This window comes from Ammospiza nelsoni, chromosome 11, assembly GCF_027579445.1.
Source record: "Ammospiza nelsoni isolate bAmmNel1 chromosome 11, bAmmNel1.pri, whole genome shotgun sequence".
Taxonomy (NCBI): domain Eukaryota; kingdom Metazoa; phylum Chordata; class Aves; order Passeriformes; family Passerellidae; genus Ammospiza; species Ammospiza nelsoni.
The window spans coordinates 22,114,342-22,141,219 of record NC_080643.1 but is presented as its reverse complement, the minus strand read 5'-3'; the positions used below and the strand labels follow the sequence as shown (position 1 = coordinate 22,141,219).

Sequence of the window (26,878 nt, the reverse complement as noted above, 5' to 3'; positions counted from 1 at the left end):
TCTCATTAAATATGAAAGCTGTTCTACTTGGAGGAGAATCATAAGTACAGCTGGAGAGTGATTTAATGATGGATCAGTAACTCCTAGGATATCAGTGTAAGTGAAGATCATGAATAACTATTCTTTTCTACTTCAGTGATCCCTCTATCTTCCACCCAAGCTTGCACACAGCTCATGCTTGGGGAAGGTAACTTTACCTGATATGTGAGTGGTAATGTTTTATTTAGTCTAGGCTTAGCTATGCAGTGATTCCTTAGGAGTCTGCAGCAGTCTAACAGGGCTCAGTATTAGCACAAATTATGTTTTTAAATCTCAGGAGTGATTTACTGAGATTTCCAGTTATCTTTTATCAAAATAAAAATTAACCAAGGGGAGGTTATTAGTTTTGATAATGTCTCAGAAAATGTCAGGAGCTCCAGGAAGTGATGCACATTAATATGGATGGTTACAAAGATGCCTGCAAAGAAAAGAAGTGACATAAAAGTGAGACTGAGGGACTGTCGTGCTCCAAAGTCCCAAGACTTCTGCTGACTGCCTGAGAGCCTGAGTAATGCTTCTGGGAGGGGTATCAGTGCTTCAAAGGGGTTTTTTTAGGCATTTTTTCACTAAGAGTCATATATGCTCATTTGTAATCACCACAGAATGCTTTTCTCCCTCTGTCATGCTTCCTGATGTGTAAATAGTAACAATGGAGCCCCCCTTGGGTCTCATGCATTCATGGACACATGCTTCCATTCTGCCTGTATGTGGCTGGGGTTTCGCATCTGATTTCATTGTCTAGTGTGTGTTGTAAAATTTGGCTTGCAATCCTGCTACTATGACCTTTGGGTGAGATTATCTCCATGTATATTCAGAAAAAAAGTCTATATGTCAATGTTTTAGTCATAATGTTGGTTGAGAAAATTCAGATATGACACCATGATGATTTAAATATCTTAAGGAAAATGTGATTTCAGTGCAACAAAGACAACCAAGCATAGGATAACTTTTCTGTATTATTTTCAGGATTGTTGAGTAGGAAGTGGCCTGTAATATTTCTGTGACTTTTTGTGGTCTTTGCAGGGCTGACTGATGGAGTTTTGATGCATAACCATGTATGATTTTAACCTAAGCTCTATCCCAGCAGCTCTCTTGCAAGATTTGCTGAAAGCCCTATGTGCCCTATGTGAGACTGATGCTGACTGAATGTAGTTGTGCACACTCATTGTATGGAAAATGGTTGCTGCAAGATTTAAGGTCCAAATACATTCCAAGTGTGAATCTGACCTTCATTAGAAACTGGTTCTGTTTGATTTCAGGCTGTTGTTTCTTTTTATTTAAAATGTTTTATGGACAGCTGCAGCTGAAAATGAATTTTTGAATCGTTCACAAAGTGAAAGTGCATCATGCTGCCTTGAGCACTGGAGTGAATTTTGTGTTGTGAAGTCAACACCTCCCTCTTCAATTTTCTCATCTTTCTTGTCACCCCTCCAGCCACACTGTTCTGTCCAGCCTTTGCAGTAGGTGTAAGGTTCTAGGGAATGACTGCACAGGAGATGCTGGGGCTTGTGGCAAGCAGTCACTCAGCAAGAGCACTGCACAAAGCAGAGCATAATCTCAATTTGCAGGTTTGTTTTACTTTTCCTTTAGAAACATGGACCATGAAATATCTTGTTCCTAGTGAACTGAATGATGGCTTGGGCTTTGTTAAAGCTATCCCACCATGGCACAAAATGAAGTTAGAAGAATGGGACTGCCTCACGTTTAATTAATCTATAGTTTCATTTAAAATGTTATGCCCATTGAAAGGCAAATATGTTGCAAATTTGTCTGAAAAATGTGCCTACCTCTCTGCTTAGCAGAGAGAGCAACTGAAGACAGAGTCACTGTAAAACTGAGCTCAAGCTGAGTCTATTAAGCCCTTGTTTAGTATTTAAGCAGATGTCAGCAAGTTTTCTTGAAATATAAGCTGAATTGCAGATGGTGAAGGTCAGGAGCTAAAAAACTACCTGTGCTATGTAAAGATTTACTTCTGAGTACAAATGTATTTGGTTGGAAATAAGTATTTTTCCAATTCTGAATTCAAACAACTCAAAGGATGCTCTTGGTAACTGGCATGCCAGCTGGTTACATCAGTGTTTGTCATTTGAGCACTCCTTTGTGCCCAGCAACACCAGTAGATAAATTCTTTCTCAGTGAGAGATCCTTGTAGTTACTGGGTTTGACTGGGCCAGCAGAGTGCTGCAGTGTAAACTGTAATAAGATGTATTTGCTTGGAACAATTTCAAGACTTATTGTGCTGTGGTTTGTTTTGTTTTTCACTTCCCCTAAATATTAATATATAGTGAACAGAGCACGATGTTGTGTAGCATGTTGAAAGAGTGTAAAAGAGTATTTGACTTGGAATAATTTGAGAGGTGGGGCAGATAGAGTCCCTGTCAGAACTTCATGTTTGCCTATCTTCAGATTTGTGCCTGGAAATAATTCAAATTTGTGCCTGGATTGCTTCAAAGGAAGTCTGATGTTGCTTCAAATAAAGGAAAGCTATTTACTTTCCTTCAATAATACTTACATCATGGAGCTATGAGTACTTCATGCCAAGTGGCACCTCATTCCATGTAGGATAATTGTGGGTCTGATTTGTTGGAGTTCATGGCTTTCTTTGAAAAACCTTTGAAGTTTTCAGTTGTACTGCAGTTTGTCTGAATCTCTGTGGAGGGCTGGTGTTTAAATTTTTCTCATCAACTTTATTTGGAAACAAAACACGGTAATGTTGAAGAAGCTTAAAGAGAGCCTTTATTTGATGTTTTCCAACAATCTGATGGCGGCTCACAGGGTTATATCTACAAGTCCTTGCCCCAAATGTGAGCACCAGAGACAGACATTTGGGATTGAGCACTGCTGCTGGTGACAGGCCCAGGTACTTCCTGAACTGGCAATTGCCCCATGTGTTTAATAAACTTCAGCTAAATTTTTCCTCTGTGGATAGTTCTGGTTCTTTTGTGAACCTGTGTGAAGGTTACTGCCAGAAATGTTGTGTTTCTTGAGGAAGCAGCACCTTGGTGATTTTATTTGATGCCCTTCAGTTTTCCCATAGAAATAGTGATTAATTGCACCCAGTCAATGTTCTGCATTCCAGGAATCGTTAATGCACCTCTTACCTTCAGTGCATTTGTCTTTTTTTCTGGATCCAGCCCAGTAAAGTTTCCCTACATTTGATCATCCTTTCTGCCCATTTTCCATGCTTGTATTCCTGAACACAAGCCAGCCAGCACTGTTTTGGACTGGTTTCATTATATGTAGGCATGGTGTTTAAAATCTAACACTTTAAAAGATTGTTGGGAAGCTCAAACTTGTATTCTAGTAATTCAGATATTATTAAGCACTTCGTGAATGAAGGGTCTATGTAGCTGTTGGCTGAACAGTGCCTAAAGTCAGTGCTTTAAAAATGTATTTAGAGTTTTTAAGTAGTCCTTTCTCTCTCTCTCTCTCTCTCTCTCTCTTTTTTCTTTTTTTTTTTTTTTTAATGAGCATAATGAAAGACTTCACTGAGTAATTTGGGTTACCTTGATGAAAATTCTTTCCAGGGAACTGGCCTGTGTATAAAGCTGCACAAAAATCTTAGAAATATGCCATAGAGAGTAATGCTGTGCTGGCAAGAGTAGAAATCTGGCCAAACAACCTGATTTCTAGTTTTCATTTTAGTTACAGGACCTGAATCCAAAAACGAGAACAGTTTATTTACAATCTGTTGCCTTATTTTTCCAATTAACTAGACTTATTTCCAGGTTTAGAGGATGTTTCTGGTTCTTTTTATAAAGTCGTAATGAACTCAAGTGATGTCCTGACCAGACACTGATTGCATTACTAATTGCTCTTTCAGAAAACAGCATTAAAATATCTCTGGAACAAAGTGATCTTTTGAGAGGTGTGGGGTAGATTCTGGAATGTGTTAATCTCTTTCACTCCAGGCTCCTCTGCTGGTAGGATTTAGGCCACTGAAAAAATGAAAAACAGAACAGTTAGTGGAACTTAGGGGTGGAGGTGCAGATGGATTGTGTCATTTGTAACTTTTTTTTTTCAGTGTACAGAGCCCCAAAAGCTATTCAACATCGCCAATGAGCTGCTCCACACAGAAGAAGCGTATGTTAAAAGACTCCATCTCTTGGACCAGGTAATTCCATTTTGAATTAACTCTCCTTTCTTTCCAGTGAGCAGCAATGATGTCTCCTGTCCAGTGCCTAAGCTGTAGCTCAGTACAAATGCTGTGTGTAGATGGAAGATGGAGTTTGCCTGTCAGGCTGTGTGCCGTGGAGCCCAGATGTGAGCTTTGAGCAAGAGGGTTCTCTGAAAGGAAACAGAGGATTGGGATGGCAGAAAGGGAAATGGGAAAGCAGCAGTCCAAGACACAGACACTGCCAGCATTCGGTTCCTCCCTGGGTGTATGGGGAGAGGAAATCACAGGGATAATGAAGGCACTAAGAAATGATGAAATCTGTGATTGCTCTTTGATGTGCAAGAAGTTGAAGTTTTACTAAAATCAGGCCACATGTGTTAGCCCTGAGCCTACAGCAAGCTATTTTTTTACCAGTCTGTTTTGTAATTGTTGCCCATCATGTTTACATGTGGGGATGAAGTGAAACTGGTCTGATGAGTCTGAACTTTCTTCCCCATAGACTTGGAGTTGATGCTACACAATTCAGACATTTCTATAATTACCTCAAACAAAAAAAAAAAAAACATGAATATGGAGGAAAGAAATAAAAATGAGGATGAGACATATTTCTAGCAAAGTGCTTTTTAAAAATGAGTAGAAGAAAAAAAAATAGAAAACTGTCACCTGGCAAGAAATACTGTTGGAAGCTGTAAGTTGGAGAATTCCTCACCCTAACAACTCTTGGAGCTGTATGAAAGACTTACAGTGCTTGTATTAGATTAACAGAAACTGTTTCTGGACCATAGAAATCTAGGGAATGTCTTTTCCTTTTGTTCAATATAGTGTAATTTTTCCTACTGAGAAAAACCCAATCACATTATTTATTTTGCTTTGTGTAAATAGCAGTAAATGCTTTTCAGGGACTGAATGATGTTTGCAGCTTGCACTCAAATATGAGATGTCTGATCTTCCCAGTCATTTCAATGTTTTTTGAATTATAGCTCAGATTTTCCTAGTTTTTTCAATGGCCTATAGTGATATATCTAACTCTGGGTGACAGTCCGCTTAAATTTTGTGAACCTCTTTAAGACTCCAAGAACTGGCTACCAGGGGTCAAAATCTGCAGCTCTGTTCTAAGCAGTCAGCTTTGCAAAATTGCAATCTAAAATCAGCATGTCTAGGACTGTTTTTCGTTAAAAATGTTGGTACTGTCTTGTTGCCTTCTGCAGGTTTTTTGCACTAAATTGTCCGAAGCAGGGATCTCATCTGAAGTGATAACAGGCATCTTCTCAAATATTTCTTCCATCTATTGTTTCCATGGACAATTTCTTCTTCCTGAGCTCAAAACAAGAATTACACAAGAATGGTAGGTAGCTGTCACTACAATTATTTAAAAAATATGTTTTCAAGAAACTGTTGCAACCATAAGGCCTAGTCTAAGTCCAAATTTTTTATTGTTTAATGCAGTAGTTACATTAGTTATTTACTAACTCTCAAACATTTCTGACTTAAGGAGTAGGCCTGAGCACTCAAAATTTCCAGAATACATTGCGAGCGTTTTTTTAGTTGGAAGTATTACCAGAGCTGTTTTCCTTACTGCATTCCTACTCTCCTATTATTGCAGTACTATGAAATTACAGTACTAGGAAGGAATAAAATTGCTTCTTTTGGCCCCATAGCTGAAATAAATATTTTCGAATACCATTTAAAATTTGGCTGCTTTAATGAGGTTGAAGGTAGAACTTATTGGTTTTAGAGGTCTTTTCCAACCCTAATGATTCTGTGATGCTGTAAGCTGTAGATAAGGCACACAGTGATAGGTAGAAAGGTTAATTGTAAGTCAGATCTAGGAAATCCAATTTGAGGGGACACATTGGGTGCATGGTGTCCTGCAGTGGCAGGTGCAGATAGTGCTGACCTTTGCAGGTCCCCTGATTGATCAAGACAAGACCAGGGTTTGCCTCTCTCTTGGCTGAGTCCAGTCTTCACACGTTTGTCAGTGACCAGAAGGGGTAAATGAGTCTCAGCACCTCTGTGCCTGACTTGCACTTGCAGGGACAGCTGTAACAGAGGAGAGGAAAACTGCAGAGTCTGGGAGTCAGAGGAGGATAGAAGCTTGTCACCTGGCTAAAGAGGGGCTTGCAAGTAGACTGGGGGAGAATGGCTGGCTCTCTGCCTGGCCATGTCTTTGGCAGAGAGAGATTTGTGGCTACTGCTGCTCCAGCCTGGGGTTACTAGCCCCTAGGGATTACCCTGTTGAATTGAGCCATCTCTTTGCATTAAAACCAATTCAGATGTTGGGCTGTGGTGGAAGAGATTATTTTTAATAAGTAAAAGTTTCCCACAAGATTTAGTGTTGGGCAGAAGTTCTTTTAATGATGTATAGTCAGTCTGCTTTTCACTTAAGACAGTGAGGGGAGAAATGTCATCCCTTTTACAACAGGATTCATGTTTGAAGTTTCATCTAGGATATTGCATAGATTACCATAAACTGAACTTAGCCTGTCTTGATTGCACATATGTGTAAATGCTTCTGCATGTGGGAAACAACTGTGGAAATCTTACAGCTGTGTTTTCTCTCTGAAGATACCATTCATTTCCAGAGATTTCAGTACTTACCTGTTTCTTTACCACAGGAGCGTCAACCCACGGCTAGGAGATATCCTGCAGAAACTTGCTCCTTTTCTGAAGATGTATGGAGAGTATGTAAAGAACTTTGACAGGGCAATGGACATAGTGAACACATGTATGCAGCGGTCCTCTCCCTTCAAAGATGTTGTTCAGAATATACAGGTATGTTTTTAATTCACATAATAGGACTTGGAGATTGTAATGGTTTAGGAATGATACTCCCCAGTTTAGAGACTCCAAAACCACACTACTACTCCTTTGTTTTCTCCCACTGCCCTTTTCCCCTCCTCCGGGAGTATCTGAAGAGGAGAGCTGGAGGCCCAAAAAGCAAAAATCATGGGTTGAGGTAAGAGCAATTTACTGGAAACAATGAGATAAGAAAACAAACAGTAAGAGCAACAATATTAATAATAAAAATAAAGGTGTACCAAAAAGAGAGTGCAGAGTTCAATCCAGCTGCAGCTACTCACCAAAACCACTCCCTCCAGTCAGGACCAGCATCACCCAAACTGCTCCATGTGCCACACTTGCTCCACCATAAGGAACCTTCTCTGAAATGAAACCCTCTCCTCCAGCCTGGCAATGACCTGAGGTGTTATCCACTAACACTGAGGCCCTGGCCACACCCCTCCTGGCTACTGGAAAAAATTAACGCTCTGCTGGCTAGAACCAGGAGTGAGAGATCCTCACTTAATTCAGTGTATTTATTTGTTTCCCAGTTAATGACACACATTGTCAAGATAATAAGACATACTAAAATTACACAATTTTAGTGGCATTCCTTTCTTCTCTTTTTCTGCTACACAGATTTCACACACAGCTTTTATTCACTCAAACTTTTTTTTTTTTTTTTTAAATATGGCTTTAAACTTACAGAGGCCAGGGTTAGATTGGATATTGGAAAGTAATTCTTCCCTGTGAAGGTGGTGAGGCCCTGACACAGGCTGCCCAGAGAAACTGTGGCTGCCCCTGGATCCGTGGAAATGTTCAAGACCAGGCTGGATGGGGCTTGGAGCAACTTGGGACTGTGGATGAGGGTTGGGCTGGATGGTCTTCAAGGTCCCTTCCAACCCAAACTATTCCATGATTCTGTGGTTTAAGAAGAGTATCAGATCACAGAATCAAACTTCACCCTTGGCCCAGTAATTCTGACTCTTTTGAATTTGTCTTCCTCATTTCTAACTTTAATTTTTTTTTATTAAATACAGTTTCATTCTGAGGTGGGTGGGCTTAGGTTTGGATATGTCACTAACAGCATCTGCCGTTTGTCTGGTTTTTCTGAGGCTTCCAAAGTGGCAAGCTGCGCTCAGGATCACAGCTCCACAGGAGGATGCTTGAGATGGATTTTCATGTGTTTTCTCATAATTGCACAAAAAGCTGTGCAGGGAGAGGGGAAGAGCTCTGGTTATGCTGGTGTATCCATAAAACTGTTCTATCCTGCTTGTCCCCTGGGCCAGCTGAATGGATGCAGGCTCCCGGATGCTCATAAGCATCTCTCTGCCAGTATTTGGAAGGCAGATACCATCCTTTGGGAAGGAAGGGCTGGCAAGGAGTGGGTTAAGCTGAACAGGGAGCACAGCTGCCTGCCCTAAATGGCAGGACTGTGGCTGGGCCAGCTGTCGGGAATCAAGTAATCCCCTGGCAAGCTGGGAGAGGAGAGGAGAGGCCCTGAGTGGAGGTTTAGGGCTGTGTCAGAGACTCAAGACAGAAGTTTGGAGAAACAAGGACTGGGAGAGGTCCTTTCCTGCCACGCTACTGCTCCACAGGACCTTTTCTTACCCTTCTTTTGCCTGTACCCGTCCTGCTCCCACTAAGGGCACACACACCAGCACTGTGTTTTGCTGTCCTCAGCCAGTGGCAAGTCATGGCTTTCTGCAGGGTAATCTATTTGGGACTGTTTTCCCTACAGCACAGGCAACTCTCTTCTCTAAAAGTCACCTGTCTCTTCCCACCAAGGATCTTCCAACATAAACAATGTATGTCGCCTGTTGGTCTTCACCGGTTGCAGACCATGGGCAGCTCTGCTGTTGCTTGAGCAGAGCTCTTGCCAGGCAGTGTGGGCACTGGCGATGCAGGCAGGAGATGCGCCTCGGAAGCCTGCTGATGACAGAATTGCACTGCAGCTTATTTAGTCACACCTACACAGCACCTTTTGCTCTGTTGCTCGGTGATTATAGCTGCAGGAGGCAGAGATTGGACCCAGAATGCTTAGTTCACTTATTTGACATATCTCTGCACTATCAAAAGCCACTGATAGTTTTCAACATACCAGTTGAAGTATGTTGTGATCCTTCAGGGATGCACTGTCTGCCTAAGCTGCTAATGGAATAGTGTATATATAATATACAGCATTATGCATTCGCTGTTACTAATTATGTTAAATTAGGGAAAGCAGAAAACAAAAATCAAATGTTACTAATAAGTTGATGACTGTGACTTATCAAATTTAGTCCTTTGAATTTCTGGAAAGATAGCTAATATTTTTCTCTCAGACATTCATCCCATTATCTCCAGTCTTGCTGTGAGAATGGAGCGAGTCAGCAGTGTGGTGTGGGCTGGAATATTTATGAGGAAATTGCAGATACTTGAAATAAGTTCCTTTCTCTGAGAAATACACAGTGAGATTAACATCGTTATAGAGAGGTTGTTTACATGAGAGCAGACCACATTAGTGGGCTGATGTAAAAATAATGCTGTGTAGAAGAGCTTGTGTGTGTCTGTGGTTAACATGCTGCTGTGGAGTCAGATTACATCACTAGCAGAAACTTCCTATGTGCTTTAAAGCAAGTTACTGGTTCTTACTGAGATTCTCATCTCTTCTCTTTTAAACGAAAATATTCTTTTGCTTCACGAGATCCTATGAAAACAAGTACACTGCAATACTCAGTGCCATTGTAAGCAGAGCACATTGGTGCCTTATTGGATGATGTGTTGTGTAACCAGACTCAAATCTCCTCCCCTTCTTGGCCAAGTGAAAAAGAAGCAGAATTTGAGAGAGCTCTGCCTTTCAAAGCTGATGTGTGAGCAGTGTGCCTACTGCTCATACAGTGAGCTCTGGCAAGCAGTACATTCCTGGGGGCATTGTGATTTCATGAAGTTGGGAGAACAATGCTGCGCAGGGCCATGGATGGGAAAAGCTTTTCTGAGCCTTCTGAAAGAAGATAGTTGCATATCAGCAGAAAATGCCCGACGTGGGATGAAGATTCACATAAAAGCTGCCAGCTCTGAAATCTGCTGTCAGGCTCTCCAGCTCTGGAGAGGCTGGATCATAGGCCAGTGATTGAGGCTGAACAAGGCCAAGTGCCAGGTCCTGTCCTTGGGTCACAACCCCCAGCAGCTCCAGGCTGAGCCAGATGGGCAGGAAAGGCCCTGGGGGTGCTGTGGCAGTGGCTGAACAGGAGCCCAGGTGGGTAAGAAGGACCAGGGCACCTTGGGCTGCTCAGCACTGGTGTGGCAGCAGGGCCAGGGCAGTGCCCATCCCCTGTGCTGGACATGCTGGGGTCAGTTTTGAGCCCCTCACAACAAGAAAGAGCTGCAGGGGCTGGAGTGTGTCCAGAGAAGGGAACGGAGCTGGGAAGGGGCTCAGCCTGGAGAAAAGGAGGCTTGGGAGGGACCTTCTCACTCTGCACAACTCCCTGACAGGAAGAGGCAGATGTGGGATAGGTTGGGCTCTGCTTAAAGCGAACAAGAGACATGACAAGAGGAAATGACCTCAAACTGTGCCAGGGGAAGGTTTAGATTGGATATTAGGAAATATTTCTTGATGGAGAGGGTTGTCCAGCCCTGGCTCAGGCTGCTGGAATCACTATCCCTGGAGGGATTTAAAAGACATGCAGATGTGGTGCTTGGGGACTTGATTTAGTTGGCCTTGGCAGTGTTAGGTTTATGTTTGGACTCAATCATCTCAGTCTTTTCCAACCTAATGAGTCTGTCGACCTATGATGGCCTGAGAAGCTCCTGTACACTCTTCTAGTTGTATGTGAATGGTCATTTTTCATTCTGTTATACACCAAAGGCAGAAAAAATCAAACCCTCCTGTTCTTGCTTTCTCTCCATTACAGAAACAGGAGGTGTGTGGAAACCTGACTTTGCAGCATCATATGCTTGAACCAGTGCAAAGGATTCCTCGTTATGAGCTTCTCCTGAAGGACTACTTAAAGAAACTTCCAGAAGAATCTCCAGACAGGAAAGATGCTGAAAGTACATGTAAACGCCTCTCTGTCTAAAAGCACAATGAAATCCTGGGCAGTTTTTCTTTGTGTGTTCAGATACTTACAGCCAGGACTATGGTAGAAATGGAGATTTGAATTAATCAAATTATTACCAAACAAAGGGATTTTGAATGCTTTTGGAGTTGAGAAGAAAAGGGTTGGAATACCTGCTCTAGGAATGAAAGCAGCTTTGGCAAACAAACAGTGACAATATGTTGAAGTTTGCTGTAGTAGAACATCTAACTTTTTTGTTTACTCCATTGTGTGGCTCAGGACAAAGACAGGAAGACATCCTTGCAGTAGCCAGAGGAAGAAAGGAAGAATGGTTTTAAATTTGTATTGAATTTAAATGTGTATTTCTTGCCAAGAAAACCAGATAGACTCTGTTTATATGGTGAAACAGGAGAAGTGGACTTCTCTTGATTACAAGGAGTTTTTGCTCTCAACCAAAAGAGTGTCCATATCACCATAAGATGGCAATCCCTGTTTTAGGAAAACAAAAATATGCTTGAGAAGACTTAAGTGAAACTTGACTTTTAATAGGTGATTCCTAGAAAGTGAGGGTTCTTTGTCACTGTGTGCTTTGGCTCATCTAGATTTTTAGGAGAGAAGGATGAAACATAGATCAGTTGAACAGGCAGAACTGATTGTGTCCATAATTGCTTATGTATCATCAATTTTGAAGGAAAAACTACTCAGAGAGGTGAACCTGTCTCCCAAGGTGCTATTAAAATATATAATCTAGAGAATGCATAACTGTTGGTACCTTTATTGCAGAGTCACTGGAGCTGATATCAACAGCAGCAAACCATTCCAATGCAGCCATCCGGAAGATGGTGAGTAGCAATTCCAGAACAGAATTGTGATCTGACTGAAACATTTGGCTCAGCTGAGGGCCTCCCGTTGCAACAGGTTCAGCACGGTAACTGGAGAGGAAATCTGCCTGTCACTCAGGCTTTAAACATGTGTTGGATGTCTGAGTTCTTTTTATTGCAAATGCAGTTTTCTGTGGCTTGTTTGGCTTAAATTCCACCTCCCTCATTCTTAAAGACCCAATGAGTTGAAAAAGGAAGTCTTCATAAAACCCGTTATTTGCCTGTCCTTGAGAAGTGTTGGAAGTATTCCAATTAGACCCATTCACAAGGTGTCCTTGCAGATTTTCACACTGTTTTTTTAGTCCTACAGTTCTTCAACAGAATGAAGGTTGCTTTGATTTGATTTTGGCCCATCTTAAGTGCACAGAATGTGCATTTTGCATGCATCAGTAGCTTCAGAAAGCTGTGCTTCAAAAGCTGGGCAGTCAGATGTGGAAATTTTGGACATTAGCACAGGTTTTACATATAGAAGAGCTAGTGCATTACTGTTAAAGTAAATGGGCTTTACAGCTGCAGATGTTATCCCTTTGGTGCACCCAGGTGTCTCAGGGTATTTTGTATCAAACAGACCTGAAATGCTGTGTATCTGGCTTAGGTCCAAGGTTTATGTTCACTTCCCTATCAGACCATTACTTCCTCTCTCAGCTGGTGGGGACACCATGAGACTATGTTTCCTGTGGCTGCTATGGGGAAGTAGCCAGCTGATGTCTGTGTATTTCCAGTATGTCTGAAAGCATAGTTAGGAAACCATCTGTTTCTATTTGAGTCTGGCATGTTCTCTTGATAAGGATATATTTTGGTGGAAATTTTTCTGGTTTTGGGCCTCTTAACTCCTGGGAGCTTTGTACAGTATCTCTGCAGATATAAGGAATATGAAACAACTCGTTGGCTCATTGGTTTCTGTGTCAGTTGCTTTTTCTGTTAGTACACAAGAACACATTGGAAAAGGCTGTTATAATAATTTTGCTGCTTGAGGTCCAAGCCAGACTGAAAGGAAAGTGAATGCTGTAGCAATATCCCCAAAAGTTAGTGGAGGGTTGAATTAATTGTTGGCTGCTTACTCTTGTTGTAGTGCAGTAGAAGAAATAAATCATGCTTCCATTATTTGGTAGTGTACAGGTCTCCAACTTGGCCAGTGATTTTATTGGACATTGCTTCTAAAGTTCCAAAGATTAATATTTGGACTTGATGATCTTAGAGATTTATTTCAACCTTTATGATTCTATAATACATATTTAGCATTGAATAGTAATAGTATAAAAGTATCAAATAAATTTATCTCAAAGTTAATTTATCTCATTAAATGGTACAATCCAAGTATAACTAATCCAGTATGACAAATCCAGAGTGGGGAATAGCACTGAACAATATGCAATGCGTTTCAATATAAATGCAAAGATATAAGACTGTTTTCTTTCAACTTACATACATTTACCACAGAATGTAAAGAGTGGCAAATAGACCACATGGAATAATTTTTTTTTTTTAATTTAAATTGCTGGATGTTTGTACTGGCAGGAAAAGATGCACAAGCTTTTGGAAGTCTATGAGCGCCTGGGTGGTGAAGAGGATATTGTTAACCCAGCCAACGAGCTCATTAAAGAAGGACAAATTCAGAAACTTTCAGCAAAGAATGGCACAGCACAGGATAGGTATTTATTCCTGGTGAGTGTTTCAGCTGCTCTATTATTTTCAGGGCTGTGCTCAGGTTGGACGGGCCTTAGAGCACACTGGTCTAGTGGAAGGGGTCCCTACTCATGGCAGGCAGTGGAAGGAGATAGGCTTTAAGGTCCCTTCCAACCCAAGCCATCCTTTGAATCTATGATTCTGTGGTATGTTTACATCTTCCCAAGCTTAAAGACAAAAAGCATTCACCAGCTGAGCCCAGCTACTCCTTCTGAGCAGCAGTTTTCTCTTGTAGTTTTTTCCTCAAAGATTTCCTTCTTTCTTTCATGCTGTGCCTTTACTGGCCCAAAGGGGTCTTTTCCACCTCCCTCCTCATAGGCTGAGTTTTTGCAGAGTGCCACAGGAGGTGGTTTCCAGCCAAACCACCTTGCTGCAGGAGATGGCCAGCTCTCACTGGCACTGGGGGAAGAGCTCTCGTGCTTTCAAGGCAGTCCAATTCAGAGGGAGGGGCAGAAGGGAGAAGTGACTGGCTGAGGTGTTTCTATGTGCCCACTTCTCTCAGTAATGATCCATCAGTCTCACTTTCACCTTAAATCTCTTCTTGAGAGCTGTCTCTTAGAGTAAAACACACCAGAGCCCTAAACCTTCACAGTGCAGGCTGTGTCTAGCATGTAACTGCCTAAGTTAAACTCTTGCCTCATTGCAGTTTAACAGCATGGTGCTGTACTGTGTGCCAAAACTGAGGCTGATCGGCCAGAAGTTCAGTGTCCGAGAGAAGATGGACATTGCAGGACTGCAGGTTTGCATCTCTTCTTTCCTCTTTTTTTAATGTTCTTGATAGCTTTGGATCCCTGCTGAATCTAAATACATAACATCATATAGTAGAATTCTAAAACCCAGCTTTGGATCGCTTTGGATCAATGCAGTTTTTCCATGACAAGAAAGACCTTAGGGTTCTGGAGTGTGTCCAGAGAAGCACAACAGAGCTCGGGAAGGGTCTGGAGCACAAATCTGATGAGGGAGCTGGGGGGATTCTGGAGATAAGGAGCAAGACCTTCTCGCTTTCTACAACTGCCTGAAAGATGGGCGTAGCCAGGTGAGGGTTGGCCTCTTCTAACGTGTGACAGGATGAGAGGAAGCAGCCTCAAGTTGCACTGGGGGAGGCTTAGGTTGGATATTAGGGAATATTTCTTCACTGAAATGGTTTTCCAGCCCTGGCACAGGTTGCCCAGGGAAGAAGTGGAGTCACCATCTCTGGAAGTGTTCAAAAAACATGTGGATGTGGCACTTGAGAACATGGTTTTGTGGTGAATGTGATGGTGCTGTTTTGATGGTTGGACTTGAGGATCTTAAAGTTCTTTTCCAACGTTAGTGATTCTATGATTTTATCTCTTTTTGGGTTTTTTTGGTTGGTTGGTGTTATGAACCAGTTTAACACAGAAGACCAAAGGAAACTAAGCCTCTGTGAATAAAATGGATTGAACCCAGAAAGGTTCGAAATGTACCCTGAAACTTGATTAAAACCAAATGAAGTTCGATGTTGGTGCCAAAAAATAAGTGATATATTTTATTTAATAGTAAAAGAGGCAAAGAGAAAGAAAGAGAAAATAAGGACAGAAATAGAAAAAGAGGTGTGCATGGGTGGGGAGAAAGGGAGAAGGTGACACCAGTTGGGTGGAAACATATCACCCTTCCCAGGGTCCCAACAACATCTCATTGCTCCCCTCCATCTGCTCTTCTTGGTGGTGAGGGTCCCCCTGCCAGCTGTCGCTGGAAAGTGTGGAATCCAGTGGATTGAGAAAGTGGTTTGGGCCAGGTGGGAGCACCCACATGCCTCCCCTGAGTAGGGCACATTTTACACTGTCCTTTGCAACACTATGGATCTGTTGCATCACCTCTAGTGCAGGGTCTGGGGACCCCTTTGTAGGGGGGTGTTTGATGGACCATGACTCTGCTGTCCTTCATGTGGATGCGGTTTCTGCCAGGGTGAAGGAGCCCAGAGCTGAGCTCCTCTGCACAGCAGGGGATGGGTGTTCACTGCTCAAATCAGAGGCTTTTTCATCACACACCCAAAACCTCTCCTCCCCCCACCCTTTGGTGTGTGGGTCTGTTCCAGCCTGGCAGCTGATAGCCCTGGGGCTGTGACTTCCACCCTGAAGGTGCTAAGCTTGATCTCTCTCTGAATGTGTTCTTCTCCCCTAAGTCACTTTATCTTATCTTCATCAAAGAGCAGTGTAGGGCTCCATTCAGGGTTTTTGTGGTTTTCTCTGCATCTGTTGTACAGTTTTGCTGTAACAAGCAAAAGTCTTTCATGAAGATGTTTAAGACATAAATTATAACATTTCAGTCTCTGACAGCTGGGCTTTTGAAATTTTTATAAGAATCATTCAAAAAGAGAGTATAGTAATGGTGACTGTGACATGTTTGAATTGAGAGCCTTACCTTGTTCCCTGGCTGGCACACCTCCCCCTACTTCCATAGGTGATACAGACACACAAGTTTTGCTACAAGACAGGTAACTATGGAAACAGTCCCTTATTTTTTCTACTTCTATACTTTATTCCAATTGATCTTTTTGACCAAGCATTTCTAAGAATGCCTGTATTTGTAAGTCATTAAAAATGTTGGAAAGACAAGTTCAATGAGTGAAAAAGCTGATGTGCTTTTTACAGGTCCAAGAAATTGCCAAGCAAAATGTGGCTCATACATTTTCCATAACAGGAAAAAAGAGATCATTGGAACTGCAAGCCAGGTATGATACTTGTTCTGTCTTTGAAGGTTTGTGAAATTGATCTACAGGCTGTGCTAGTGTGACAGAGCTTTAAATTATGAGGTGAGCAGCAGAGGTGGGTAACAGATATGTAAGAGAATCTTGGTCCTAAGTCAAAATGTGTTGATTGCCTTTACTGAATGCAGTGTTTATATTAGTGCTTGTAGGGTCCGCTGTGTCAACAATTCAAGTATTTTTGGCATTTGGTAATAATTGCTGTGAATAATTATCAATAGTGTTTTTTAAATAGTGGGTAGCAAAGCTAAAAATCTAATGGATATAAAGCTGTGAAGCTGTGAATTGAATTTACTGAAAATGTTTTAAGTAGAACAATGATGTTTTCTCTATTTTGCTTTTATTTTAACAGGACAGAAGAGGAGAAGAGGGAATGGATTCATGTTAGTACAAAGCACCAATGATAAGGAGGGCAATCACCATGCAGGCAGCAATTGAAATCATCATTTTGGGGTTCTGAATTAATGTGGCTGTGCAGGGAAGCTGGGTGGGCCAGTGTGGTGGAGTTGCTCATGGAGAAGTGTGGAGCTCAGTCAGGGTCCTGGTGCTGACCAGCTGGCCCCAGAAAGTATCTGGGGGCTCCAGCCGGGCTCCCCTTCCCTGCATTCCTCAAGCCCACTATGAGAAGAGACTGAGGCACCAGACCTTGTATATTCTTCCAGTTTGACTTGTAGAAATACTGTCTGATGGCAGTCTTAGTTTTTAACTGAAACAATAATGGGTTTAACACCACCACTTAAGGCTTTTAAGTTTCCCTTTCATTTATACAAGTGTAAGGGTTTTTCATCAAATGGTAATCCTACCGATCTTCCTATGAGAGAAGTTTTTTTTTGTGATGCTTCTTATCTTTGCTGACATCTTTGTCTCAGGTCATTCAAGCCACAATAGAAAAGCACAAACAGAACAGCCAGACCTTCAGAGCTTTCAATAGCTCTTTTTCACAAGAGGAGGAGCATCCTCCTGATTCCTCAGTAAGTACCAGTGCTTCATTCTCCTTTGCCAGAACAGTTTTACCAGCAGTTGAGACTTGCACAGCTAACTTTAAAATAGTGGAGTCTTGTTCTGGATTTTTATATGACATTACAGGGCAGTAATCTCCATTTCTCTGGCTTTCAAATGTGTATCAGTCACAGTTAGTCAGCCGTGCAGATACAGAATAAATTACCCAGGACAATTCAATTGCCTGAGACCCATCAGGCATGTTTTCCAGGATGGTGGCTTTTTTTAGCAGAACAGGTATAATTCCTCAATGTTGTAAGTGCTTAGTGGTCTGGAATGTTATTTGTGTCCCTAAGAGATATTATTCATTACTTTTCCCCATCTCATCAGAGATGCATTTTGGGATTATTTCTTTGATGTTATTTTATTATTATTTAAAATATTTTAAAGACTTGGAAGGAAAATTATGCATTTTAAAAGGATCTTGAAATACTGTTCTTCTAGATAGTAAATATATTTCAGAAAAATACTCTTCAACTGAATATGTAATATAGTCTTAAAAGTTTGTTGTTTCTCTACAGCCATAAGGTATCACTCTGTGTTTGCTAGGAATTTTGTTTTAGAAGTATTGACATCAGGACTGTATCTCTCCATTCAACTTGAAAATGATGGTGATAACCTTAGCACAGGCATTTGCTACAAACTACAGAGGAATGGGGCTTGAGAGAGCAAAATGTTTAGGAATATCATATGGTGCTGCCTATGACTTTTATGACTTCAGACGTGGTGGATCTTGGAGTAGAGGGAGAGAAATCCATCTGCAGAGATTGAACTTTGGGAGCTTTTTATCTTCCCCATTCCCTGCCAACTAAATTGTTTGTTTGGGGTTCTTTTGTTTTGGTACCTAACCATTTTTGACATCTCTCCTTGGAGATTCAGGACTGATTTGGTGACTCAGATAAAAAATCTGGATTTTTTATCTGCCAGAGTTTCCAGGGGCCTCAGGAGAGATGTTGGATATGCCTTTCCTCCCCACATAGTCAGATTGACAGTGAAGATCTCAACACTCCGTAGAGTCTAGAATAGTGCTACTGATAGCTGCCAGCAATGAGCCATTTTCAGAATCTGGCGTAGTTTACTTATCCTGAACTATTCATCAGCTAAAAATACTTGGGGAAAAAAAATAGAAAATAGTCAATTCATGCCTATATTTTTCAGTTAACTTATGGCTGCATTCACAGCCAGGCTGCATTCAGAGCCCAAATAATAAGTAAACTAATAAACACATTTCTTTCTATGGAATTAAAACACAGCATCTGGTCAAGTTCATTATTATTATCTTACTTTGTAAATTCAATTTGATTTTGCTTCTGTGTTCATGGTGTAGCCTCCTACTTATATTCTACTCTTCATAAAAGCCAAGCAGAGCAGGAGTCTGGTTTATCCCTGGCTGTGATATTAATGCAGTCTGTACTGTAATTTCTTTAATGCCAGAATACTAACCTGCATTTTTAGGAGATTATCTTCCCTAGATAATCAGCTTTGAAACTGATGTCACAGCTAAATGTGACAGAAATTGCTGTCAGTTAAAAAAGGTAAAGTATTTCTGTAAGGAAAACTGGACAAATACTGAGAACATTCTAACTGCAATACACTGCACTAGGTAGCATCCACCAGACAGATCATCTATGGAACACTGGGCAGCAACTTTAGAGGGAAAAGTGACCCTTGTTTTTCTCTCAAGAAATGGATATGCACTCATGGATTCCTGTCTGGATCTGTAACAGCCACTAGAAATTAGCCTGTGCAAAAAGAGTCACATTGTTTTTTTCCCATCATTGGCCATACATTTTCTCTGTTAGGGTGCTTAGGACTGGTTGCAGTTCATGACCAGTGCATGCAACTCTGAACGTGCTTGTGTGGTAGCAGTAGTAATTTAAGAAGGGTTTTTGGAAAGCTTTAGGGTTCCTTTGTGGTTTAGTTTCCTCCCTTTTCACCTGCAGCATTTTCAGGCTGTGTGAAAGGTGTTTTTAAAACCATCTAAAAATGTTCCCAAGGAAAAGGACCTCTTTCACCACTGCTTCATCTCAGAAGAGTTGGAGGCACCTGGTGTGGTGATGGACCCAATCTGTGCAGTCTTGGAAGGCTGGCAAGGAAAGGTGCTGCAGAGAGCTGAGCTCTGTGGAAGTGACATCTCTAGGATCTGAGACTGAGAATGCTTCTGTTAGTTAAATCATGAATGTTAGATGCTGCTGTTTCTTTCCCCATAGATCTGAGTGGTTCTGACAAACATGTCAATAACTGTATTGTTACCAGCTCTGAGACAGTGTGAGTGGTAATGGTAATGTAACAGGGGGAAGCCCTTTTGAAATATTTTCCAGGTAAGAGTAGAGGGTATTTAGCCCATTATTCCAAATAGACAAACAAACAAGGGGATCTGAATAGGCAACTGAAGTAATTGACTCTTTTCCCTAAATTTGCTGGGGGTTTTCTCAAGCTCTTCTTCAAATCTTGTTTTTCCTCCACATTTTTCTTTTTCCAAGTCCCATCAGAACCCAGAGATGTCATTTTACTAGGCAGAGTAAAACCCTGGGTTGATTAGGATTCCACTGAAAAGAGCCCCCTTTGCAGAGGACTGAGGAACAGATGATGTGAATACCTCAGGGTTGCTGGGTTTTTGCAGAGGCAGAAATAGCTGGTTAGAGCTAAGTAGTGATGCTTCCCTTAATTCAATTGTATTCCCTTAGGAAGTGCTCTAGGGTGGGACAGCCCTGGTCCCAGGGGATGCATTTGCTCCTTTCCTTGTTCTAAAGAGTTGATTGATTGTATTAGAATATAAATAGACTCAATGAGGCATCAGAATGAATAGCTCTTCAATTTGGCCACTCAAATAGAGATTAAACCTTCTTGCTTTAAAATGAAATGAAGCCAGAGTGCCAAAATGCACTGGCCATTTGGATAATCTTCAAATAAGAGATGTTGTCTGATCGGCAAAGGAAGAATGACCTATGGGAATAACAGGAGAATTTATCATAAAGAATTTAACAGTTTGAAAACCTTGTGTAATCTCGCAAACTCCCTGTAAATTCATTTGCAGATAAGGTGGTTTTCCATTCTTTTTAGAATGTAGCCTGTGATTTTGGTACTCAGTGTACAAAGCTTATTTGCACTTTATATCTATTGAATACTATTGAATGTATATATATGGCTTACATATAGATATATGAATATTATATATTAACTCTATAGGAATATATATATATAGATATACAAACATCTATGTGTATTTAGTACATTTACATCTCCATAACTGTATAAATGGAGATGTCACTTCACATTTATTTAGGGATTGAAATGGATTACGAAGAAGAGAAACTTAATGGAGTGGTGTTTTAATAGAGTAAATTTTGTTCCTCTCAGAATCAAGTACCTTCACAGAGCTTTTGCTGGTGTGGCTGGCAGGCTCCAATAGAGAAGTGTCCTTCAAACTTTGGCACTGGCTTTCTGCAGCATGTAAGGGACAGGCACAGGTTGCACCCAAAGGAAGGTTGGCAGTTCAGTGCCATCTGTAAAATCATCCACTTCACAGCCCACCCCATATTTGAGGATGGCTGAGCACATGTGCACCTGGGGGTAGTGGAAGGTGTCCCTGCTCATGGCAGGGGGCTGGAACAAGATGAGCTGTAAGATCCCTTTCAACTCAGACCATTCTATAATTCTGTGATCTGATTCTATAAATTAAAGTGTGCTCACAAGCAAAGAATTGACGGGCTGAAAGCAAACTCTTTTTCTTTTCTCTTCCCCCCACCACCCCCACCTTCTTCCCTTCCCTTCCCTTCCCTTCCCTTCCCTTCCCTTCCCTTCCCTTCCCTTCCCTTCCCTTCCCTTCCCTTCCCTTCCCTTCCCTTCCCTTCCCTTCCCTTCCCTTCCCTTCCCTTCCCTTCCCTTCCCTTCCCTTCCCTTCCCTTCCCTTCCCTTCCCTTCCCTTCCCTTCCCTTCCCTTATTTGAGGAAGAATGTCCATGTTGAAGCTGTTCTGTGTCATTCTCTTTCTCCTCAGATAGCCAGCACCAGCTCAGTTGAATCAATGCCAGGAGCAGATGGTGGTGGTGCATTAGGAGGGGTGAGTAATTTGAAGCTAATACTTTAGTCAGAGCTGTGTTGGGAGGTGGGTTATGTTTATAGCAGGAAAAAATAATCATACTTCAATATAGGTTTTATAGAGTTTATATCCTGCTGTCTGTGGCCTCAGCTGTGCTGTCATTAGTTTCCTGGCTAAGTTATGCCCACAGCTAGTTGCCATTTGCAGCATCAGGGAATTTGAATCCTGCTCAGATGTGTCACAAAAACCAGGAAATAAACTCTTCTACCAATTTGCTGGGTTAGAAAGTTGACATTACTAACAGTGCTGGATGTGAGGGGGTTTCTCCTCAAAGCATGAATAGACTTCTTAGAGCAATATAACTCCTTTGGTAATAGATACATGCTGCACACACATCAGAGTTGATTCCTTCAGTTTGTAGCACTGGGTTTGGAGAGGGGCAGATTTGTGTGGGCTTTTTTGTTTGTTTGTTGTTGTTTGGCGATTTTTGGTGGGGTTTTTTTTTGTTTGTTTGGCTTTGTGTGCATGTATTTAAATTGTGATAGGGAGCTACACTGATTGAAGGGAGAAGGGCAAAAAGATACCAGGAAATCTATCTGATTAATGCTGTTGCATTGTATAACTCAGGATTTCATTCCAGAACCACATTTTGAATAACACTTCTTCCACAGTATGCTTTCCATGTTTCTGCGAATGCAGAGGAAGAGATGATAGTACTTTTGTGTGTCTCTGGCCTGTAAAACATTGGCTGCCACGAAAGCAAAATATACTTTCAAGATACTATTCATTTTGCTCAGTAAAATGGCTATAACTGCTGCTGAATCAAATCAAGTGTTCGAGTCCTTAATAAGGTCTATTTTTTATTGTTCTTATCTCTCTCTTCTAGAATAAAAGATTTTCAGGAAATGCTTAGGCTTAGTTGAATTTACTAAAAATTAGCCTCAACAAGAACAACCAACCACCAAAAATACCCTTACCTGTAGAGACATGTTGTAGGATGTTATGTATTAGCATGATGATTTTAGGAACTAAGGAGCCATTTAGCAGCACCTCCAGACCTCTGGCCAAGCTTGGAACCTTCTGGTAGAGTGCACAGTGTCAACGCAAAGCTGTTAAACAAGCCAGCAACCTGACTATAAAAAAACCAAGTTATAAGAGTTTGTGATTAGTGTGCTCCTTGCTGGTTATTTTTTTTGTCTTAATATTTTCACTTAACAATTTTTACTTTATTTACAGTCAGTTTTGTGATTAGTGTTTTGTGCCTTGTGTTGCAGATGCTGTATTTAGTGAACTACTTAGAAAAAAATATATTTTAAAGTATTAAAAAAAACCCCAAGCCTACATAAAAATTTTGGGTGGTCTTAAGTATATAGATTTTATTTGTAATTAAATAAAAAACTTGTATCTTTTTAGTTGATTATAAATTGTTGTGTCAGTGATTTACATATGATAGCATATCTTGATATGTTAAGTAATTTTCCTTAAATCATGTATTTAAAGAAAAATTTAATTCCTGACATAGAAAAAAAAATGGAGTTGATAAAAAAGACAAAAATACCCCAAATTTTTTAGTGTTGATTCTGGGCTCTAATTTTGCTAAAAATGAATAATATCAAGAGAATAATGAATAAAAACGTTAGTTGCAGCTTCAGAAAATATGAATTTTTGGTGCTGGCATCCCTTTAGTGCAGCTCAGTGAGAGCACAAGCAATACATTTTGTGGTCACTCGGTGGTAGTGGTGGCCAGCACACTGGGAGCTCCTTCCTGTGCCTCCCCAGCCTGCCTGAGAGGCTTCTGGCATTTTCTTCAGCATTCTCGTTCACGCCTGCATAACCAGACAATGAAGTGCTGCTGCAGGAAGGATCATCTGCTTGTCTATTGTGTCACGGTACCTCTTTGCTGAATTCTCTTGCTGCTCTGCACTGCTAGTGCAGGTTATGCTCAGACTTCTGTATGCAGGAGGAAATGTGAGCCTGTGTTTAAAATGTCTTACACATAATCTTGCCAATATAATGTTGGCATGCAGAGAAACAAACTAAAAGATACAAAGTACAAAATCTGTTATATAATTTAAAATTATATTTCACTTATAGTTAGCATTTCCAGAAACACTTGCTGATTGCAAGCCCATTGTGGGTTGCTCCAGGTAGTTAATTTATAAATGGAAAATACACCTGTAAGAGAATAATGAGAAGGAAAATAATTGAAACTGCTTTGTAGCTCATGTGTCTGCTCATGTTAGAGTCTCATCAGACTGTATTTATGGGTCACATGAACAACATTGGGGCTGAATTTCTACCTGCTAGCCCAGACAGAATGAAATCCCTGGCACAGAGCAGCTGGGGCTGCCCCTGGGTCCCTGGCAGTGCCCAAGGCCAGGCTGGACAGGGCTGGGAGCACCTGGGACAGAGGGAGGTGTCCCTGCCCAAGGCATGGTGGGACTGGATGGACTTCAAGGTCCAGACCATTCTGGGACTGCGTGATTCTCCGACTGTATAGCAAGTAATAAATAATGGTAACAGCAGCCTCCTAAGCCCCCTGCTTTCCTTGTTGCTCCTACCAGCTTTTTGGTGATTCTCCCCTGCATTTCAGAAGCAAATGGAGGCTGCATAGTTCACTAAGTTCAAGATGTCTGCTCACCTAAGAAGGCCTGCCACAGGCCTTCATCTTGCAGTCACATGAGTTGTACCTCTTGCTGGGATATATGCTATTTTTCCACCAAAATTTTAAAATTCAAGGAAACTGTCAAGATTTAGAGAGTTAAATGCAGTAGAGTAAAAGCAAATTAGCAGTCAAAACAGCCTAGTCTGAAAGAAGTAGATCCTGGCTCTGAACAAATTTTATGTGAGTGTTTTTTCCTGTCAGACTTAGCAGCTTCAAAACAGAGTTGGGTATATTGAGAAAGGTGAGAAATATGGCAATTATTCAAGCTCATTATTATCAAGATGCTGAAGCAAGGGTAGCTCTGTGTTAGCACCTCCTTTAAAAGGATCAGCAGTAAATAAAGTAGCTTGTGTAATAAGTGACACAGTTGCAAAGTGACTGTTGAATTTATCTCGGGTGAACAATGTGAGTTACAATGCGTATCCTTGTTTGCTACAAAAGCCCCTTTGTTCAGACCATATGTGATGAGTCTGTGCTAAAGTCACCTGAGCCATCACTGGGTGGCATGAGGGCATTGCCAGTGCAGGAAGGTCCCATCTTTTTCACAGGAATGGAAAGGGATTTTTTAAAAATTCTTTTTCAGTGTCAGTAGTTAAATAACATTTTGTTGAAAAAGTCTTTCTTTTATAGTAGCTCTCTGGAATTTGCCAAGTAATAAAGACTTTTTCATTTTTTTTTTTTTTTTTCTGCAGCTACAATGCAATGTTTCAAACTCTTCTGTTCTCACTGTATTCTGACAATGTTGAGAAATACTGTGAAGTGTTGCTGGCATTCTTCAAACACTTAAAGACATCTTTATACGACATGTTGTATTTTTGTGATCTGCATGTTGGCATGTTAATCGTGGAATCATGGAATGGTTTGGGATGAAAGGGACCCTAAAGATCATCTCGTTCCAACCTCCACCATGAGCAGGGATGCTTTCCACTGGACCAGGTTGCTCAGAGCTGAATCCAACCTGGCCTTAAACACGTCCAGGCATGGGAAGTCCAGTTTATGCTGGATCCAGTAATGCTATTCAATTTATCAGGAAATTGTGTAATAAGGTTTGCTGAGTGACTTTAGGTATTGGCTTGGATTTAGAGGCTAACCTTGCCTGGCCACCTCGACAGCAGGTCCCAGAGAGTGCAGGTCCCTGGCAGAGGTGTCCCTGCCTTCCTGAGGAGCCTTATGCTTCATCTTGTGCTGGGAGGGAGACTAAGGAAACTTCTAAATTAAGCATTTGAAGTTGGGTGGTGCAAAGTCCACTCCTAATACCATTTCCTTCTTCAGTCAAGCCATTTTCCCCCAAATCTTCACACCTCCTTCCCAGCAAGAGAGGGAGGTTTACAGCGCACCCACAAAGTCAACATGCACCTTGAAAAAGGGAGGGATGAGTGCTGGAAGAGAAGTTTTCTTGAGATGCCCACCTTGACCATTCCTCCACCTCTGTGCTGACAGACAGGGAGAGGAGATTGCTCTATGGTGGTGAGGAGATGAGCGGGCAGAAGGGGCTGAGACTACATTGTGTCTTCCCGAGACGCCTGATGGTTGAGCCAACCCCCCAGCTGAGGCAAGCAGCAGAGTCATGCAAATTCTTTCCCAAAATGGTGTGAACCCCAAAGAGGATCTACGAACAATGTTGCCATTATTTTTTAATCACATACTTGTACTTTTAATTTCAGAGTGATTCCTCTAGGAAATCTTCCAAATCCAAGCGAGAGAAAGAGAAACAGTCTTGTAAGAGCTGCAGCGAGAGCTTCAACTCCATCACAAAGAGGCGGCACCATTGTAAGCAGTGTGGGGCTGTAAGTATCCTGGCACGCTCAGCTCTTGGGTTTCTTCTGCAGACACCATAGAAGACAATTTTTTGTTTTATCAGTACAGGGACTAAAAGACATCCTGGTTCATGGCAAGTCATTGACAGAGCGGGTTTTTCCACTTGCCTTACTCTCTGGATATCACGGGGGAAAGCAGCAAAACTGGTGCAAGAGTCCTAGTTTGTGCCAGTTTAAAGGCAAATTCGATGCCTCAGTGGACAGAAAGAAAGGTGGTGCTTTTTGTGGGGATGGGCATATATCTGGGAAGGGAGTTGTAGTTTGTTTGCAGAAACAATGGCCTTTAGACAGCCTCACTTCACCCAGACAGCAGCTCTGCTAAAATGAACAGCTGAACATGCAATATTAAAGATGGTATTAAGCTACTAGAGAGCAGCCAAAGGAGGGCAATGAAGATGGCAAAGTGGAGCCATGTGAGGAGCAGCTGAGGGCACTTCTTCTCTTTAGCCTGGAAAAGAGGAGGCTGAGGGGAGACTCACTGGGGTCAACAACTTTCTCTGAGGGGAAGAGGAGGGGCAGACTCTGATCTCTTTCTGTGATCTCTTTCTAGAACCCAAGGGGAAGGCCTGAAGTTGTGTCAGGGGAGGTTTAGGGTGGATGTTAGAAAGAGGTTCTTCCCCCAGAGAGTGGTCGGGCACTGAAACGGGCTCTCCAGGGAAGCAGTCAGAGCACCAAATCTGCCAGAGCTCCAGGAGATTTTGGAAAACGCTCTCAGGCACACAGGGTGTGATGCTTGGGGATGCCCTCTGTGGGGCCTGGAGCTGGACTTGGTGATCCCTGTAGGTCCCTTCCCATTCAGCACACTCTGTGATTCTGCGTTTCTTTCCCTAAAGACATGTTGTGCAAAAGTGTTTTCCTCCTGCTTGAAAAACCAAAGAAAATCCATCCCAGAGGCTGGGTTACTAAAGGCCCTTAGCCACCTCCCCTAGAGCCATTTATCAGTGCCTGAATTCCCTTTGTTTTTTTCTGTAAATCAACTATGGCCAAGATGAGATGGATTTCTGCAAAATTATTTGAAACCTCATTCAGTGTTCCTAATGTAACTAAGAGTAATGTTATTTAAATAACGTTAGTGATTTGAAGTAGAGATAAA

At 41.6% G+C, this 26,878-nt stretch overlaps 1 protein-coding gene across 1 annotated transcript in view; it reads left to right on the top strand.

The window, feature by feature from the left end:
• FGD3 (FYVE, RhoGEF and PH domain containing 3) overlaps window positions 1-26,878 on the top strand; it is a 94,422-nt gene that overhangs the window by 57,414 nt on the left and 10,130 nt on the right. Inside the window, 12 exon segments of the mRNA XM_059480219.1 lie at window positions 4,064-4,153; window positions 5,365-5,501; window positions 6,772-6,928; window positions 10,828-10,966; window positions 11,755-11,813; window positions 13,371-13,517; window positions 14,185-14,277; window positions 16,151-16,230; window positions 16,616-16,646; window positions 17,133-17,234; window positions 21,262-21,324; window positions 25,633-25,755. Of these exon segments, the coding sequence (XP_059336202.1) occupies window positions 4,064-4,153; window positions 5,365-5,501; window positions 6,772-6,928; window positions 10,828-10,966; window positions 11,755-11,813; window positions 13,371-13,517; window positions 14,185-14,277; window positions 16,151-16,230; window positions 16,616-16,646; window positions 17,133-17,234; window positions 21,262-21,324; window positions 25,633-25,755 (1,221 nt within the window).